Genomic DNA, 18,001 nt, shown 5'->3' on the forward strand with positions numbered 1-18,001 from the left:
CTGTTACCCAAAGGCTGTAGAATAATTCATCTTCTCCCTTGCTGGTTTGAAAAACAAATTTTAACATACACTAAATGTACTTATGTATTTGGGGAAATTTCTGTTCAGTTCTATTGGATCTATTTCAGTGTGAATACTAAACTATTTTAACAACTGTACCTTTTGTAATGTTTTCATATTTGGGAATAAGGGCTAGTTCCCCTCCACTCAATCAATATTTTCCCCTTGGAATTTTTCTAGCTACTCTCACACATTTATTTTACTAGATAAACTCTAAAACTATTTTGTCATATTAGTGTTGTTAGTACTGATTAAAATCCTATTTAATTATAGTCATCTTCTTATAGGTCCCAAATAATCCTCAGGCTTATTTGAAGCTAGTTTATATTTTATTTGCTATTATAAATTCCTAGTTATTTAATATCTTCTATTGCTATTACAAAAAGACTCTTTATAGAGAATTGTTTGAACACAGAAAACATCATGCTGAAATTTTTTTTTTTTTTTAAAGATTTTATTATTTCCTTTTTCTCCCCAAAGCCCCCGGTACATAGTTGTATATTCTTCGTTGTGGGTTCTTCTAGTTGTGGCATGTGGGACGCTGCCTCAGCGTGGTCTGATGAGCAGTGCCATGTCCGCGCCCAGGATTCGAACCAACGAAACACTGGGCTGCCTGCAGCGGAGCGCGCGAACTTAACCACTCGGCCACGGGGCCAGCCCCATCATGCTGAAATTTATGTCTAGTGATTTTCTTGTGTATTCACTCTATTATCATATTTTCAAAAAATAAGTCCTCCTCCTCCTTTTCAATATCAGTACAACGTATTTTTTACTTTTCAAATGACGTTGGTTGGTATTTCCAGAATATGAAGTGTCAAGCAATTGTGATGATAGTGGGCATGATGTCTGACTCTTTATTTGGAATGTTTCAAATGTTAAGCATAATGATGCATTTTGATTGGAATTTCTTTTTAATAATTAGGTTGATAAAGTATCCATCTATTCTTATTTGTGTGGTTTTGTAAAATCAGAAATGACTGTTGGACTTTATCAAATGCCTTTCCATCATCTTCCGAGATCATTACAACACAATTTTTACTATAGGTTAAGCAGGTCCGTCTATAGGGTCTGATGAAGTCCTGATGTTCTCTGATGCCTACGAGACATCCAGCATGAGGAAGACAAGGGAAGGTACACAAGGCCAACTTATTTGTAGTGAGGCCGGGTCTTATACTTGCGGTCAAAAACAGAATCTGGCAGGCTCCCTTAATTCCTATTGCTACCCTGCTTTCCACCTATGTATTAACAGAATGAAGTTTTGCGTACAAATGGGAAGGATGCCTGATTTCATGAAGAACCAAACTTAGGGGAAAAAACAGACAGAGACACTGTTATCTGTGATCACCACCATATTTCTAACTCCAGTTCTGCAACCCCAGTACCTTGTAACACAGGAACGGACAGTTAGTTTTCTGAGTATTCCTAAAAGAGGCCAATGAAGGCATTAAATTGCTTCTTGAGAGTAACAGACCTACCTATAAAAGTGATGTGCATGAAATCTCTATTCCAAATACTCTGCAGAACATAAAAGGTATGTAAAGAATTAAATATTGTACAAAAACTCATAAAGAGATAAGTGAAATCAGCCTAGCACAACTCCAGGTTGAGATCACTAGTGAAACCAGCCTAGCACAACTCCAGGTTAAGAGCCTGTTACAGAGTTTGCCTTTGAAAGCCCAGTTAAGTCAAGCAGTGTATTTGCTTTGAAAATGGCACACATTTTGGGGACTGAATCAAAGGAGAAAAGACTTATTTGTTCCTTTTAAATGAGCATGCTAGCAAGAGGAACAAAGGGGGAAAACATCTCCCAAAGATCCTCAACAAGAACTCACCCAAGGGATGTGCCTTCCATGAAGATTTTTGGCAGGTTCATAGAGGCAGAGCTTTAGGAGGTTCAAAGGGAAAGTCCCTTCGATTGCCATGCCAGACCAGACAATATAAGATGTTGTCTTGATGTCTGGATGTCAAATGTTACTTTCTCTTCCCTAACTTCTAAAGTACTGGACCACCATCGAGCCTAGTCACCCTTTACCAAATTGCCAGGCTGCTTTTCTTTCTTGTAAACACATTACTATCTAAAATCCTATTTGCTTACTTGCTTCAAAGTCCATTTCCCTAGCTAGACAATAAATCCAACAGTAACTAGGACCTGGTCTGCCTTGCTCATCCCTACAGCACTGGAACAATGACTAGCACACAGTAGGGGCTTAGTATACATTTATTAAATGAACTGACTTATCTGATCAGTCCAAGCTAAACAAAAAATCTCAGAAGAGGTCACAGTCTTTTTCAGGCAGAGCAAAAATCAGATAATGGAAACATAATTCCTAGAATTCAAAAGAAACCTCAGGGAATGAAAAGGACTTCAACTCAATCTTCTCAAAAAGGAAGTAAAAAAGGCAGGCTTCCAAGGAAGTTTCGCTGCCCAGGATTGATGTGTAGATACCTCAGGTTTGCAGCAGCAAACACGATTAGAATTCTTAGATTAACACTTGGCTCCCTGATAACGCAGCAGCTGCCCCAAGAAAGATAATGAATTAATCTGCTCAGTCTCATATTCTCCTTGAAGGAAATAAAAATCAATCACTTTGCTTTTCCATGAGTAAGGAAAGGATGTGTATGTGTGACAGAAAAGACAAGAAAGACACACTCCAATAAGGGGAAAAAAAGGCCAGAACACATACTGAAGGTTACTACCATTTTGACAGTGCACATAGGACATAAAGAATCAGAAGTAAAAGCAAACTGACAACCTTAAAAATGGCAAGGAGAGGTGATGAGGGAAACCTGGGATAGAAAGACCTTCATTACATAATGAGCAAAAGTCAAGTGTACTGAAAATAAAAGACAAGAAGGCTATTTACTGCAGGTTAGGAAGATTAAAGCAGGAGCATGGGTTACCCTATAGCCCACAAGGAAAGATGAACGAGTGAGTAGGAAAGACTCCTTTTACTCTGCTTTTCCAGTCCTAGGCACTAACTACATTTGGTTATTTAAGTTTAATTAGTTAAAATTAAACAAAATCTAAATGCAGCCTTTAGTTGCACTAGCCACATTTCAAGTCCTGAATAGCCACGGTATTAAGACAGCACGGATACAGAACATTTCTATCACTGCAGGAAGATCTACCAGACGGCACTGCTTTATATTCCCATAGAGCCACAGAGCCCTCCGTTACAAAACATATACCCAGGTATTAACAGCACTAACCTATTGTCAGCCATTAATACAGGTATAATTTTAAGATCAAATTATAACAGCATGCACCATATTACTATGAAGTCTTAATGCCAACCTTAATACTCCACTTGGGAAATGAAGATTGTGATAAATCTATATTTTCATCATTATTATTTCCCAAAATTAAAAAGAAACTAAAAACCTGTTTTGGAGGTACAGTCTCTGCAACCAGAGATAAAGATCTATATCACCATTTAAATAAAATTAATATTATGTTTAGTGACTCAAAATCAAAAGAAGAGTAAAAATAGTTTTTCTGGACATATTTATTCAAAATTTCTATATCTAGTAACAAAGAGTAGGCAAGGAAAGGAAGAAAAATATTTCATTCATACCATCGGCAAAAGAAAAGGCCACATGGAAATAAAAATCCGCAGACACATCACAGCATTTGGCAAATGAAGAACTAAAATTCAACATACTAAAGAAATTCAACCATTTATTTCCTATACACCCTACAGTTCCAAGTCAAGGGCTTTATTGAAAGGCAATATGGTCCAAGCAAACAATTTAAGAAAGCTTACATTAGATGATACAAGCATCATTTACCACAATAAAATATGCTACAGTATTCAGAAACCAGAGTCAGGAAGCTCAAATGATCAAATTGCGATGTTGCTACGCACGTCTCCAGAAGTACTAAAGATACAGCAGGCTGGAACCTACCTGTTACTAGCTCTAAATCTGCTCCTCCCCACTTATTCTACCTCAGGCAACTCACCTTCTTTCTGGGTATCAATTGTCTTATTTATAAATAGTGAGGAAACTAAGCAAAAGTTCTGAATAGTTCATACAAATAGCTAACAATACAACTTAAAAAATATTTTAACCGCATGTAATCAAAAAGACAGTGCATTAATACAGAAATTACATATTAGAATCAAACAAAATTACTATGATTCTGGATAACAGATACTCACAGCTATGGCATTAAAGAAATACAAGGTGCTAACTGCACTTCTGAAATATTCACCAAAGAGCAATCATTCCCTGTGTTATAAGGATATTATCATATTCTGATGCTCAAACATTGGCATGACCTACAAGGTGGCTCCGTTAAGCAAAATAATCAGATGAGTAGCACAGAACATTAAAAGTTCACCCTATTAAAAATTAAACCGGAGATACACCAGTCAAAAATGGGTCTCTAAGACTTCCAGCACAAAAATGGAAGGAGCTAATGGTTCAAAAACAGCCCTCTGAGAAGGTGATATTCTTATTTTACAATGACCTTGACTTTCCTAGCTCTTTGAAGCTTATTATTGGGCAAGAAAAAAACAATCAGTAATTTGATGATCTTCTGAGGCAAAATTATCTAAAGAACCTTGATTTGGGTTTTCACTCACAAGTATAGAAAAAAAGCAACAGAGCGTGGTGGAAAAGGAATCAAACATTCCAAATGGCAACTAATCCTTTTTGATGCCAGGAGAATTTTACGAAGTGAGGAAAGTGGAATGAAATTATCTGACCACTTTTCTCATATTACCCAAGAACAGAGGACATGCATATGGCAGCCAATTACCTGATGCTATTAGTTGAGCCTTCACTGTTCAGATATGGTTGGAAAGTAGGATCCAATCCCTGGAGTACTGAGAGCCATGATTGGAAACTTTTTTTTCCCTACAGCTGGCAAAACATATTGGAAAAAAGAATGAATTAGGTCTGCGGACTGTGTGTCAACTATGACCACATATAACACTTAGTCTAATTCATCAACTTCTCCAGGGGAAGTACTTTTACAACGTTCCACTGAACTCACCTACTTCTTCAGCTATCACCAATCAGCATTAATGGCCCTTATTAACTACTTTATTGTATACGACACTAAACTTAGATTCAGCCTAGCCCACTATTTTCACCTAAAAAATAAAAGTCAACGCTTCTTTGAAGTGTCTTTATATTTTTTCTTTAACTGATACAATGTTCTCATCCTGTTTTTCTCTAAAATTACTGTCACAGAAACAAAGTTCATACGAATACCTTCAAAAGGTGACTCACAAATATGAAAGTAAAATAAAATTATAATCCATGTCAATAAGAAAAAACCTGCAACGATGAATATGATGTAAGTATTATCTTTATGTTAACTGAGGAATCCATTCTTCATCAAATCTAAGACAATGATTTTATATATCATGAAGATAAAAGCACCACGAACAATTGTAAAATGCCATAAATTATTAGTTCCAACTTCTCAGAAATGTTAAAGGGTGAAAAAAGTGTCCATCTTAGAACTGACAACATTAGCTGTATGGATGCTAAACGAGTGAGTGAATGAATAAACAAACATTCCCTGAGCCTGTACTACGGAACCAACACTAGGAATACAACTGTCATGCAACAGATTTGGTTCTTTCCTGGGGAAAGTTGACATTCTCACCTGTCACCTTTCCATATATCTCCTACCCATCTTTCAATCTAAGTTCCAGCCATGACGCCTTCCTTGACCAGTGCAAGTTATCTCCCTGCCACTCAATCCTACGGCTTCTTATGCCCAGTCCCCTTCACACAGCACTCAATCCATAATTCTCTGGTGCTACTTTGCTTTCAGCATAAGTATGGATGTTCTCTCTCTAGCTAGATCCTCTTCAACAGATGTTTGTCTTTATCCTCTAAAGCAATCAGAACTCACTTATTAAAATCTACTGGGGAATGAAGCAGTCTAATAAATAGACTGTTCCTGTGTAATAATAATCTTATATATATATATACACACACACAGGACATACATGGAGACTCTGCTGAATAAAACAGTATTTATTCAAAGTTTAAGGAATCATTCATGCTTGATATAAGCTTTACTGAAATAACTTTGTACTATGAAGCACAAAATTTTAACTTTTTCAAAAAATCTGAGCACTATTTGAAGAGCACTGAGTATTAATGAAAAAATATCTCCTTTCAAGTACATAAGCCATTTCCTAAATATGAGGCATTTTGAGAAGAATGTTAATAAGTGCCATCAGTATTCTAAGATACAATGTAATGGTTCCAAATATATCTAGAGTCATAAAAAGCTGACGTTGAAAGAGGCCCACATTTAGGACAAAACTTATAAACCAAGTTAGACTTTGAAAATAACAGATTCAGTCGAAGATGATTAAGTGCAGGCCAAGGTGCAACACAATCTCATAAATAGTGGGAGATCAAAAAGATATAAAATAATCCACTATAACTTCTGACCCTTTGAGGTGGTCCAGATATTTCCATATCCTCATGTTAGGATGTTTTATGATATGTGTCTGCACCACTAGAATCAGAGAGAGAACACAGCATACTCAACCTAACTACAAAGTGCGGCGGTTTTATGATATAATATAGGCAGTCTCCAAATTATGAAGGTAAATTTACCAAGAATTGCCTACGAGCATTACATTTTCTTCTTGGTCATGCTATATTATGTGCATAAATGCATGTTATTATCCCTATCAGACTATTATCCATTTTCTATCCCCGTAAATACTGTAACCATCATTTTTTAAAGTTATATAAAACCTTACAGGTTTTTAGAAGAGAAAACAATGGGCACTAATTTATAAAATTCATTTCTGATTAAGACTTTGAAATGTCACAATCCCATAAACGTTTTTATGATTTTAAAATTTTAATTATATCTGATTTATTTGCATGAAGAGTTCAGGGCATAAACAGCTGAGAAAATGTTTCAAAAGAATCTAATTTTCCAATTCACTAAAGCACTGAAGAAACCCTACATGGTTTAACGTAGTTCCAAAGTTGAAATATATTCACTGCTTTACATTTACTGTGTAGGTTATATATAAAGCTTCTCAGCATTAAAGAAAGGTGTATTTGTTTAAAAGAATAATTCCACTTCATCAAATTTAATGTCATATATCACATAACTGTGACATTAAGGAAAGAACCAATTAGGACTACTCTCCTTTTCAATGCCTCTAGGACTGACCAATCCCTCTTTTTTATTCTTCCCCTCACTCCTTTTTTTAATCAAGTCATAACTGTATCTTGTCATCCCAAGGAATTGTTGCCAACTCTGTAAGGGTTAACCTAAAAGAACAATCTCGAGGTTACTTCACTGTAGCTCCCACATACTTACAATTAAAGACTGGCAATAGTTAATGGTTAGATCTCCAGGATCTAACTTTTTAACAACAGAAAAGATTTAAAAAGCTAGACCCAGGGGGGCAATATTCCTGCTTGACAAACAGACTAAATGGAGGTAAAAATTGAGCTCAGCATGCCTGAGTAACAATAGGAAATGGTCTAGAATATAAGACACTCTATAAAGAGGTGGGACATAAAACCAGGTTAAATTGGGCATGTCTATGTTCTAGAGATCTCTAAACATCCAGCACAAAGTGGTATTGTTTGGTCCATTTTATTTATGTATACCTTCCAGCAAAAACAACATGGATAAAATAGTTCATTAGTTTTCTTCAGAATTTCATGTGGAAATTACATTAATGGACTTCAGAGAGGAAACAGCTCCACACACAATCCCTGCTGCCTAAGACGACGCTGCAGTAGACCTCAACAAAAGGACACATTCAAGACCAGCTGGAGCTAGTCTTAACAAACAGGGGACGCTTCTCAGAAGAGTGGCTTGTCACTTTCCGGAAAAAACAAATCTAAGCTAAGTAATAGGAATGCCCCAAAAGTCAGCAAAGAAATATAACACCTGTTATACCAGCCTGTTCATGGGGAAGCTGAAAATAGAAGATACTATATTTACAGCCAGGGTCACAGAAATTCAGGTATAAGCTAGATGAATCTACAGGTAAACAGAGGAAGTGAGCCTGTAAACAGAGAATAAAGTGACACTCAGAGAACTATGAGACTGTCCAAGAGGCATAGAAAAGCAGCAGCATGGCCATCCTCAATAGCCACCTTAGTTCCCAGTGGCCTTCCTATCCAAGTATGTTTATAGTCAATACCCCTTCTCTTGAGGTAATTTGAAAGTCTCTGTCGGAACCACAGGAGTCCAACGTAAGTCACATGATAACTGCTTCCAAGTACACGATAACTGCTTCCAAGTATCTCTCTCTTCCCCTCTAGAGAGGATAACAACTTTTACTGACTAACCAGCATCCCCTTCTGAAATGGAAATACGCCTCCCTTTCCTGTCACAGAGAACTCACCCCTTGTGTCTGTACGGGGTTGTTAAACCCAACCCCCTTTCTCTCCACTGGCTCTTATACACTCCTGCCTTCATACTCATCCTTGTGCTTTCTCTCAAGCACGCACTTTCCTGCAGACTCTTCATACAAACCCGAGTGAGTGACTAGGTGATTCACGCCCAAGCAATCTGAATACCCATTCCACTAGTCTCAATAAATTGTTTAGGCCTGGGTGCCAGGCCCCAGGTAAACCCGTACAAGTCCTCCCCATGGTTTTCATACAAGAGTCTCAGTGGTCAAACTGGCAGTCCCATGAGAAACACCTACTGAGCAACAAAGAAAGAGGCAGAGTCCTAAAGACACTGAGTCCTTGTAGCCATACCATCGTTGGTATTCAGGGCCAAGTCATTCTCTTCTCTGGAACTTCAGAATTGAAGTCCTGAAGGAGTCCTAATATACTCTTTCAGAGCCGAACTCAAAGATTTAGGGCAAACCAAGGAACCCATTACTTTACCTACCTCTAGCAGCAGAGTGGTCTAACGCCCTAGGAACATCTAATAAATTTACTCCCTAATCGTGTAAATATAAAGTAAAGTGAACAGCTAGTCAAGAATGCAAAATTGAAAAATAAAAACTGTAATTACCTCCTCCATCCTTCCCAAAGATCCCTCGGAACTGACACAAAAAGGAACAGACCAGCCCGCTATTACAAGTTTTAAAAGCTAACATACCTTGCCAGCAAAAACGTACTTTTCTGATATGAGCCACACTCACACAATTCAATAGCACTTCCAGCAATTAAATTTATTTGCCTCTGCTTTATGCTTTATTGACTGTCTCTCTCCACTAGACGCTGTGAGAGCAGAAACCGGAGGGGTCTCATTTACTGCACCTAGCATGTAGCAAGTGTGCTGTAATCGTTTCAGAATGAATGAATGTAAGATGCCTTTTGACTCACTCATCCTACAATCATTTATTACTGTTGACTGAGAACCCATTACCTGTACAGCACACTACAGGGCACTAACAGAGCACAAAGATCAGATACGAACTCAGTCCTCAAGAACATGGTTCTTGGCTTCTCTGTGGAAATGCACCCTTTTTGACTTTCTAATGAAAATATGGGCACTCTATCCAGGAAAATATCTAAAAAAATAGACTAAGATTTTGCATTAAATTTCACGGGATTCCCAAGATAAGAATTCCAGATCTAGTAAGATAGATAAGGAAACAATACACATACAAAAGTACTGTGATCCTTTACTTGTTGATTTTTAGACTCTGAGAGAGAATTAAAGTAGAAAGGTGATCAAAACGCAGGGAAAAGACCAAACAAGTCTCTCAATACTTTCAGAACACAATCGTAAGTTGGAAGAATCTTTGTGTAAAAAGACCATCGAGAGCTATCAATGTCTGTAGCACGAAAACATGAATCAATGATGAAGTTGCATGCAAATCCAAGCGTTTTCAAACATGAAGCATAAGTGAGATAGGAAATTTCTCATTACGAGTAGAGAAAAAGAAATACTATTGATAGAAATTGGTGATAAGGTGCCCAATTAGTCAAGGCTTTTAAAGTTTTTTCAAATCATGTATTAAATTATTTCACTGATTTAAGTGTTGTATAATAATTGTAATTAGTGATCATTAAATTTTTAAAAAGTATTAATAACAACTAAACTACATGTGAGGCCAGGGAGAATAAACATGTGGCAATATAGCCTATATTCTGAAATTCTAAGAAGACTTTCCTCTTGGATCATGAGGTTTCAACGAGACTACCATCATCTTCCCAGAGACAGCTTATCATTTAAGAGGAAATAACCCCAAGAGTTAACTTTACAAACCAAACCTATCAAGTACCAATAAATACCATTCTACAGTAAGTTTTCTCCAACCATAATAATAAAAACACTCCAAAAACTTCAAGTAAATAGGAATCCTCAAAGCTCACCCCATCTAATTTCACTTTCTACTTCTCTACATGCAATCAATTAAACAAAAGATTTCAATTGCTACTGAGCAAAATTTTCTGACTTGTGGACTCAAAAGATAAAAAATGGAAAGCAGCAAGCTAAAGTTGATGCCTCAGCACGAACTATCAAATATTAGAGTTCGAAGCAGCCTTAGAAATGACTCAGATCAATCCTCTCTTTTACTTAAGAAAAACAAGGCATGGCAAAAGTATGCCCAATAAGAAGCTGAGAATAGTCTTCAAATCTATGGAGCAGATACAGGCCAAATGAGATCAATATTAGTACTATAATATATTTTAGAACATGCAAATTAAGTTTAGTAACAAATTTAAGTACTTACATTAAGAAGTAACTCATCTTTTGTTTTAAGGGGAAAATTCTTATTTTCCTTTTCAACTTGGAAATCATCTTCTCCATCTGACAGCACTGGAGGAAACGACATACGAGAGGAAGAGGAAGATGAGGAGGAAGATGATGAGGAAGAGGAGGAGCTTGAGCTATCTGAATCTGTTTCACTGTAGGGAAGAGAAAGTTGAAAACTTAGTAAAGCATTATTGCAATGGTATTAAAATAAGATTATTCAACCAGGAAATATGTACCTTACTGTTGCTGGCAGATTCAAAAGCTAGCATTCTGAAGTTGACTATGGTATTTGGAAAGCACTCTTTAGTCCATTCATAACATATTCAAAACCCCTGCTATAACCCAAACCCTCTTATTACAAGTTCCACATGCCATTGATCTGTCTGAATATAATTAAGCATGTGACAAATTAGTGACAGAAGAGAGTTCTGGGCAAGGCACTTCTCTGATTAGTCACCAAGGAACGGATCACTTAATTGCCAAGAAAGAGTTTCTCCTCATTCTTCAGGCAACTTGGAAACTCCTCAAAGTTACTAACCTGTTGACCACTCCACTCTCTGCTCCGTTAGCCCCTGACTTCTATAGCAATTCTTATCACCAGTAACTCTCCTCTTAGTTTAAATTTTGTTTGCTGGCTACCCTCTTCAGCCCCTTTTATGTGCTGTTTCTAAGAGTTCCGTCCTCATTTTCTCTTCTCTGTACTCTTTCCATGGATAACCTCACCCATTCCAATGAGTTCAATCACCATCCATGTGCAGATAACTCCTAAACCTTCAGCCTTGGTATCTCTAAGCTCCAGCTCTAACCTCTGGCTGCATACTAGCAACCTCTGTATGAATGGCCTACATATACCTTACACTCACAACAGAAGAAAAAAAAGTGCATTCTCCTTACTGAACCTGTGTCCCTCCTTGAGCTTCTATTTTATTTTACTACTTAGTCTTCAATCCAGTCACTACAGCTAGAAACCTTGGAATCATTTTGAGCTACTCCATTCTCAGTCAATGATAAAACCCTATTTTCAGATTGGTAAACATTACTCCTATTCCACTTCTCCATTCCATTTCCAGGGCTTCTATGAGCCTACTTCACATCCTCACTTCTCATTTGCTTTTCTGTAATAATTGTATAACTGATGTCAATACTAGTTTCTCCCCACAACAATCACCCCTTCATCCTATTGCTGTTACCTTCACCCTCTCATGAACTTCCAAGCTAAGATTTTAAAAACTGTCCAAGACTGGACATTAAATATGAGGGAATTATTACTAATTTTGTTACATGTGATACTAGCATTGTGATTATGTAAGAGAAGCCCTTAGCAAATACAAGCCGAAATATTTAGGGATAAAGTATCATGTCTGTAAACGACTTTAAAATGGTTCAATAACATATACATGTGAAACTAATAGTTCTGAAATGTTAACAACTGTTAAATCAAGGTGATGGCTCTATGGGTTTACACTACTCTCTCCACTTTTTATCAAGGAAATATTAAAACAGAGAAGACATTAAAAATTTTTCCCGTAAATCTACACTGTGTACAAGATAAAGGCTGTGCTCCTTAGCATGACATCTCAGAGCCCCTTGCAATCAGCTTCCTGGTAACCTTCACAATCCCATCTCCTACCACTTCTCACACAGCCTACATCTAGCACAGAAGTTTATACAACTTTCCAAATCCCCTTGCACTTTCATTATCTCAGGCTATTGTTTATGTTATTTCCTTTGACGGGAATGTCCTCAGTCTAGAGAAATTCCATTTGTCTTTATAGGCTCAACTCAAATATCTCCTCTGAAGCCATCCCCTACCCACCAGAAGTAGAATTACATACTTCCTTCCCTATCTCCCACAGCACTTTCTTCAAACTGCCTACTAAAGTCTGTCCCATACTATACCATAATTCATTGAAAAACAGTCCTCCTAGCTGGATTACGAAGTATTTGAAATCAAGATACTAGCTCTGGCAAGTATTATCTTTCCTCGTATTTCACAGGAAAATAGGCAAATGCCAATTTCAGCACTTGGGCTCAGGAACCCATGAATTTGCAAGTGAACTGCTTCCTGCTATTACTGCATTATGAATCTCTCCCTCTGCCCCAGAGCATTTCCATCAGCATACCAACATTCTGTAGTACCTCTGTTTAATCCCTCCAGCTATGCCCTGATTTCTCCCCTTAAAATTTCTTGAAAGAGTTGTTGACACATACTGTCTCTACTCCTTTATTTCTCACTCAGTCTTTACCCCTAATTTAGCTTCCATCACCATCTGTCACGAGACAGAGGAAGTAGGGCAAGGGTCCTGTCTGTCTTGTTCACCGGGTCAGTATCCCACACAACACACTCAAATAATTCTAGACAATGTTCAGCGTGGTTTAGTAACATCCTACACGCTGAAGTCCCTTCCCACCAGAGGTTTCGTATTTATAAGGCACACACAGGATGAGGATGCAGGTGGGGGTGGGGGTGGGGGGCTCTTATAAAACTTATGCAGAACATACAATACTATTAAATAACAACGGTTTGCTAATTTCATGAACACGTGCTCCCCACAAGGAGTCTACGAATTAACAAAACTGTCAGGAGCCAATTTGGAAACACAAAATCCTTTAACTGATCTTCAATTCATCTGCTTCAAAAAACACGAACACACACTAAACTTGATGGGGAAGAAAAAAGTCAGATCTGACACAAACTCTAACCACAAAGGGACCTGCCAAACTGAGTAGTTATGAAAATAATCCAATATGCTCAGGTTTTCCATATTCTAACTGTAAATGATACGATCTACACGTAGGACTTTTCAGCCTACCAAACTGAGGGAAAAAGAGAGATCTGATTGTGAAGCTCACATTCACAACGCGATTTGCTGTGAACAGCGAGGAATGGGCGGTCCGAGCTACGTGTAAACACGTGCGCCCTGAGCTCCAGCGACCTCCCCGCCTCCGGAGCTCACGCGGACACCCTCTCGGCTCCCCGACCCCGGCTCCCCCCGCCCGTAACACAAGCCCTCTCCCCGCAGCTTCGGGACCGGCGAGCATCCGACCTGTCCGAGTCCGAATCCGAGTCCGAGGTCTCCAAGGAGTCTGGGGTCCCCGCCAGCTCTGCAGCGCCCGGGCCGGTGACGCAGTTCCCTGCGGGTGGCAGTTGTGGCTGCGACGGCGGCGCGGGACTCCCTCCCGCCGCAGTGCTCGGCGCGAGCGCAGGTGGCTGCTCCCCGGCCGGCTGAGCCTCGGCGGCCTGCCCAGTGTCCGGGGACCCCTCATCCGACGGTGGTGGCGGCCCTGGCTCTGGGATAGGAACAGGGCCGGGAGACGGCACCTCCTGACCTTGGCCAGCCCCAAGGCCCGTGCCGTGGAATTTCAGAGTTTCCAGCTGAGCAGCGGCGGCCTCCACTACTTCCATGGCGTCGCGCCAGACACCCAGTCAGGCTCCGGTCCTGGGCCCCCGCACAGGCTCGCGGCTCGCTCCGGAAAAGACCAAACCACCTCGGCAGGGAAAGTACCCGCGCCTGGCCCGCCGGCCCGCGTTTCTCTAGCAACTACACGCGGAGCGTCTGCAGACACGCCCCCGCCGTTGACTCAGCGGCACTTCCGGGAGAGCAGAGGACGTAACGTGACGCGGCTGCGCTCACTTGGGGCGGCGCGGAGCCGCAGAGCCTTGGAACTAGATCCTGGGCGGCCCTAGATCCGCCCTTTTCATTGCGTCATCGGAACTCCAGCTGACGGTGCACGACGGGAAGGCTGGAATTTCCTATTGCTGGTACTGGGCCAATTCGACTGGAAAAGAAGATTTGAAGGAGAGGTTGTAGGCCAGGGTAGACGCCTGATTGTGCGAGGCTCTGTACATCGGAAACTTGAGCCAGGAAGTCCTGAGCAGACACTTCTAGCAAACTTCTTTAAAGTTAAATGAAGTTTGATCGATAGACTGCAAGCACGTTGACCATTCATCTCAAAAATATCACTACTACTCTTCCATTTTTTTTAATCCGAAGCACTCTCAAAGAGAGCAGTAACGGTGGACAGAATTTTGCTGCTTGTTGATGTTATGCTGATGTCTCTTGTAATTGATGCTGCTTCATAGAAAGGGTGGCTGGGACTAAAATGCAGTAACTTAGCCTGAGAAATCATTACTCTGTATCATAAGGAAGGAAAGCAAAAAGTTCTTAGGATTGAGGTAGAGATCAGAATTTTCTAGTTTCCTATTAGAACTTCAATTTGATGCATCAGCCCCTGTAGTAGTAATAAATAATCATTGTTACCATTTATTAAGCATGCAGATGTGCCAAGGACTGTACTAAATATTTTATCAGTTATTGACTTAGAATTTATTGTGTGCCCTCCATAGTAATAGACCTTCATAGAAATTTAAGACGAGTAATACATAATCTCTGGTTTTAAGGAGGTTACAACCTAATTGAAGTAAAAAGGTCAATCCATGGGAGATAACTAGAGAGAGATTTGAAATGTGGAATAGAAGATGCAAGTTCAGCAGTAATCGGAAGTTAAGGAAGATTGTATCATGGAAATCCTCCAAAGAGAAGCAGGAATTTAAACTTAAATACTATTCACTAATGCAATGATTAAGCAGAGCTCAGTGTTCCTGGCAAAAAAGACCCATGTTCAAATCTCAGCTCTACCATTTCTTTGTTGGTCTAACTGTGGCTTTGGGCAGATAGCCTAACATACCTAAATCTCATTTTCCTTATCTGTAAAATGGAAATTAAAATATCTCATTTACTTCATGTGAACATTAATTAAGCTTTTGTACAAGAGAAAGACATGTCATACACATATTGTGTGCAAAAGTATTTAAGGAGAACAATGCATGAACTTATGAATAAGATGATATTTCAGTGACACTGATCTTGCAGTGATATACAGTATGAATTTGAGAAGAGAAGAAATTTGAGTCAGAATGACCATCCAGCCAGCCAAAAGTCAATTGCATTTTTCCAGGAATTAAGTGATGAAAGTCTGAGCCAGGGCCAGAGTCAGTAAAATAGAGTAGACGAAATCCCGAATATCATCATCAGAAGAATCAACGTACTCTCAAATTTCTAACTGAGGAAACTGGGAAGAAGTTGGTATTACCAATAAAAAAGGAAAAGTTAGAACAAGACACTGAGTTTATAATGTTGAGTTTGTTGATGCAAAAACCAGTAATCAATCTATAGTAAGAACAGAAGAGAGTTTTTTATTCAAACCGAGCTGAGGACTAGCCTGGGAGTGCAGCCTTCACCAGGGGAGAAACCACTCTGGAGAAGCATGGTTTTTGGCACAGTTTACATACCATTGCAGAACAAAGAACATACGTCAAGCATGGCAGGGATATGATTTTTTTCAAGGTGTCAAGAAAGTATTTTTGTTACAGATTAGCATGTACTCAGTGGGTTGACATGGCCCTGGCACCATGGGAAGAGAGTCTTATCTACAATCACAGGAAGGGAGGCATTAATTTTTTTTTTTTGAGGAAGGTTAGCCCTGAGCTAACTACTGCCTGACGTCCTCTTTTTGCTGAGGAAGCCGGGCCCTGAGCTAACGTCCGTGCCCATCTTCCTCTGCTTTGTATGTGGGACACTTACCACAGCATGGCTTGCCAAGTCCATGTCCGCACCCGGGATCTGAACCAGCGCACCCCGGGCCGCTGAGAAGCATAATGTGCGAACTTAACCACTGGGCCACTGGGCCGGCCCTGAGAGGCATTAATTTTTATGTTCACAGAGCACCTTCCTGACGGTAGGGTAATGATGGAATGCATCCTTTAATGGTTAAAGCAGAGGTATAATGTGTGTTTGACGGGTCATAAGTCAGACTTCTTTAGTTCACACAAAGTTCAGGCCGAATCAGGTATAAATCAGAATGGCTTCCCTAAATACCTCAATATGTGAAATTTTCTTATCAAGTTTGAGGAAAAATTTAACAGTCAATTGAAAATGCCATAGGCATTTGAAAATATGAGAGTGGAATTCAATAGAGAGGTTATGACCAGAAGCATAGGTCTGCGAACAATTCAAATAGCGATTTGTTCATTCAGTAATCACTTACTTAGTACTGTGTGCTATGCACTGCGCGGTGAACTGGACATACAGGAATGTGAATAAACACACAGTCGCTGCCCTTAAGGAGCTAACAGTTTAGAAAAAAGATAAGTTGGAAACAAGTGATAAGTACTTTAGTGGAGAAATGTATTATAGTAGAAGCATGTACTACACAAGACGAGTGTGCAAATGGGAACACTAAGGAGAGAAAGTACTGGGAAAGTTAAGGGAAGTTTTACAGTGACTATGACATTTGAACTGGGCCTTTAAAGAGAACCATGACTTTGTTAATCTGAGAAAGTAGGAGAAGGTCGTAAGGGAGAATAAATAAGATCATGTAATTTACTGCATAAAACCCTAAATATTTGCAATCACACTTAGAATAAAATCCAGACTTCCTACTTGGGTCTTCAAAGCTCTGCCTGATGTGGCTGCTACTTATCTCTCCAATTTCTGTCTCCTACCGCTTTCCCCTCCCTTGTGCCGTTCATCTCACTGGTCGTCTTGATCTTCCTTCAACACACCAAACTTATTCTTTACATATGGCATTTTGACTTTACTGTTCTCTCTTCTCTTCATATTAATATGGTTCATTTTTTCATCTTACTCGTGTCTCTACTCAGATGTTACACCCTAGATAGAACTTTCCAGACCACCCAATCTAAGAGTATCCCCTAATACCAGTCACTTTCTAGCTCATTCCTGTTTTCTTTTCTTAATTGTATAGTCATGCACTGCATAACAAAGTTTCAGTCAACGACAGACTGCATATACAAAGGTAGTCCCATAAGATTAGTACCGCAGAGCCTAGGTGTGTAGTAGGCTATACCATCTAGGTTTGTGTAAGTATACTCTATGATGTTCACGTGACAAAATCACCTAACAACTCATTTCTCTGAACATCTCCCTATCATTAACCAACACTTGATTGTACATATCTTCACATGAAATTATCATATGTATTTACTTCTTTATTGTTTCTGTTTTCCCATAAAATTAAGTCTCATGAGCTCAAGATCTTTGTCTAACTTAAAGTTGTCTCAGTATCTAGAATGACAACAAATCCCAAAAAGTTTTTTGATTGGAAGAGCGAAAGAGAAAATGAATAATATAACTTTACGAAACAATCAGGGTAAAGGAGAAATGGCTTACAGATGAAGGTACAGATCCAACCTATGTTATTCATTCAATTTAAATGGACCTAGTGATATCTAGCAAATACTAC

The 18,001-nt window shown here is 39.2% G+C and overlaps 1 protein-coding gene across 1 annotated transcript in view; it reads right to left on the reverse strand.

Annotated features, from left to right (window-relative positions):
* Positions 1-14,340, reverse strand: part of NAF1 (nuclear assembly factor 1 ribonucleoprotein) — a 43,978-nt gene extending 29,638 nt beyond the window's left edge. The window contains exons 1-2 of the mRNA XM_046657294.1: positions 13,783-14,340; positions 10,713-10,887 (exon numbers count right to left, since the gene is read on the reverse strand). Of these exons, the coding sequence (XP_046513250.1) occupies positions 10,713-10,887; positions 13,783-14,141 (534 nt within the window). The 5' untranslated portion in view covers positions 14,142-14,340. The remainder of the gene's footprint in view (positions 1-10,712; positions 10,888-13,782) is intronic.
* Between the last annotated feature and the right edge of the window lie 3,661 nt (positions 14,341-18,001).

This window comes from Equus quagga, chromosome 3 (genome assembly GCF_021613505.1).
Source record: "Equus quagga isolate Etosha38 chromosome 3, UCLA_HA_Equagga_1.0, whole genome shotgun sequence".
In the NCBI taxonomy this organism is placed as follows: domain Eukaryota; kingdom Metazoa; phylum Chordata; class Mammalia; order Perissodactyla; family Equidae; genus Equus; species Equus quagga.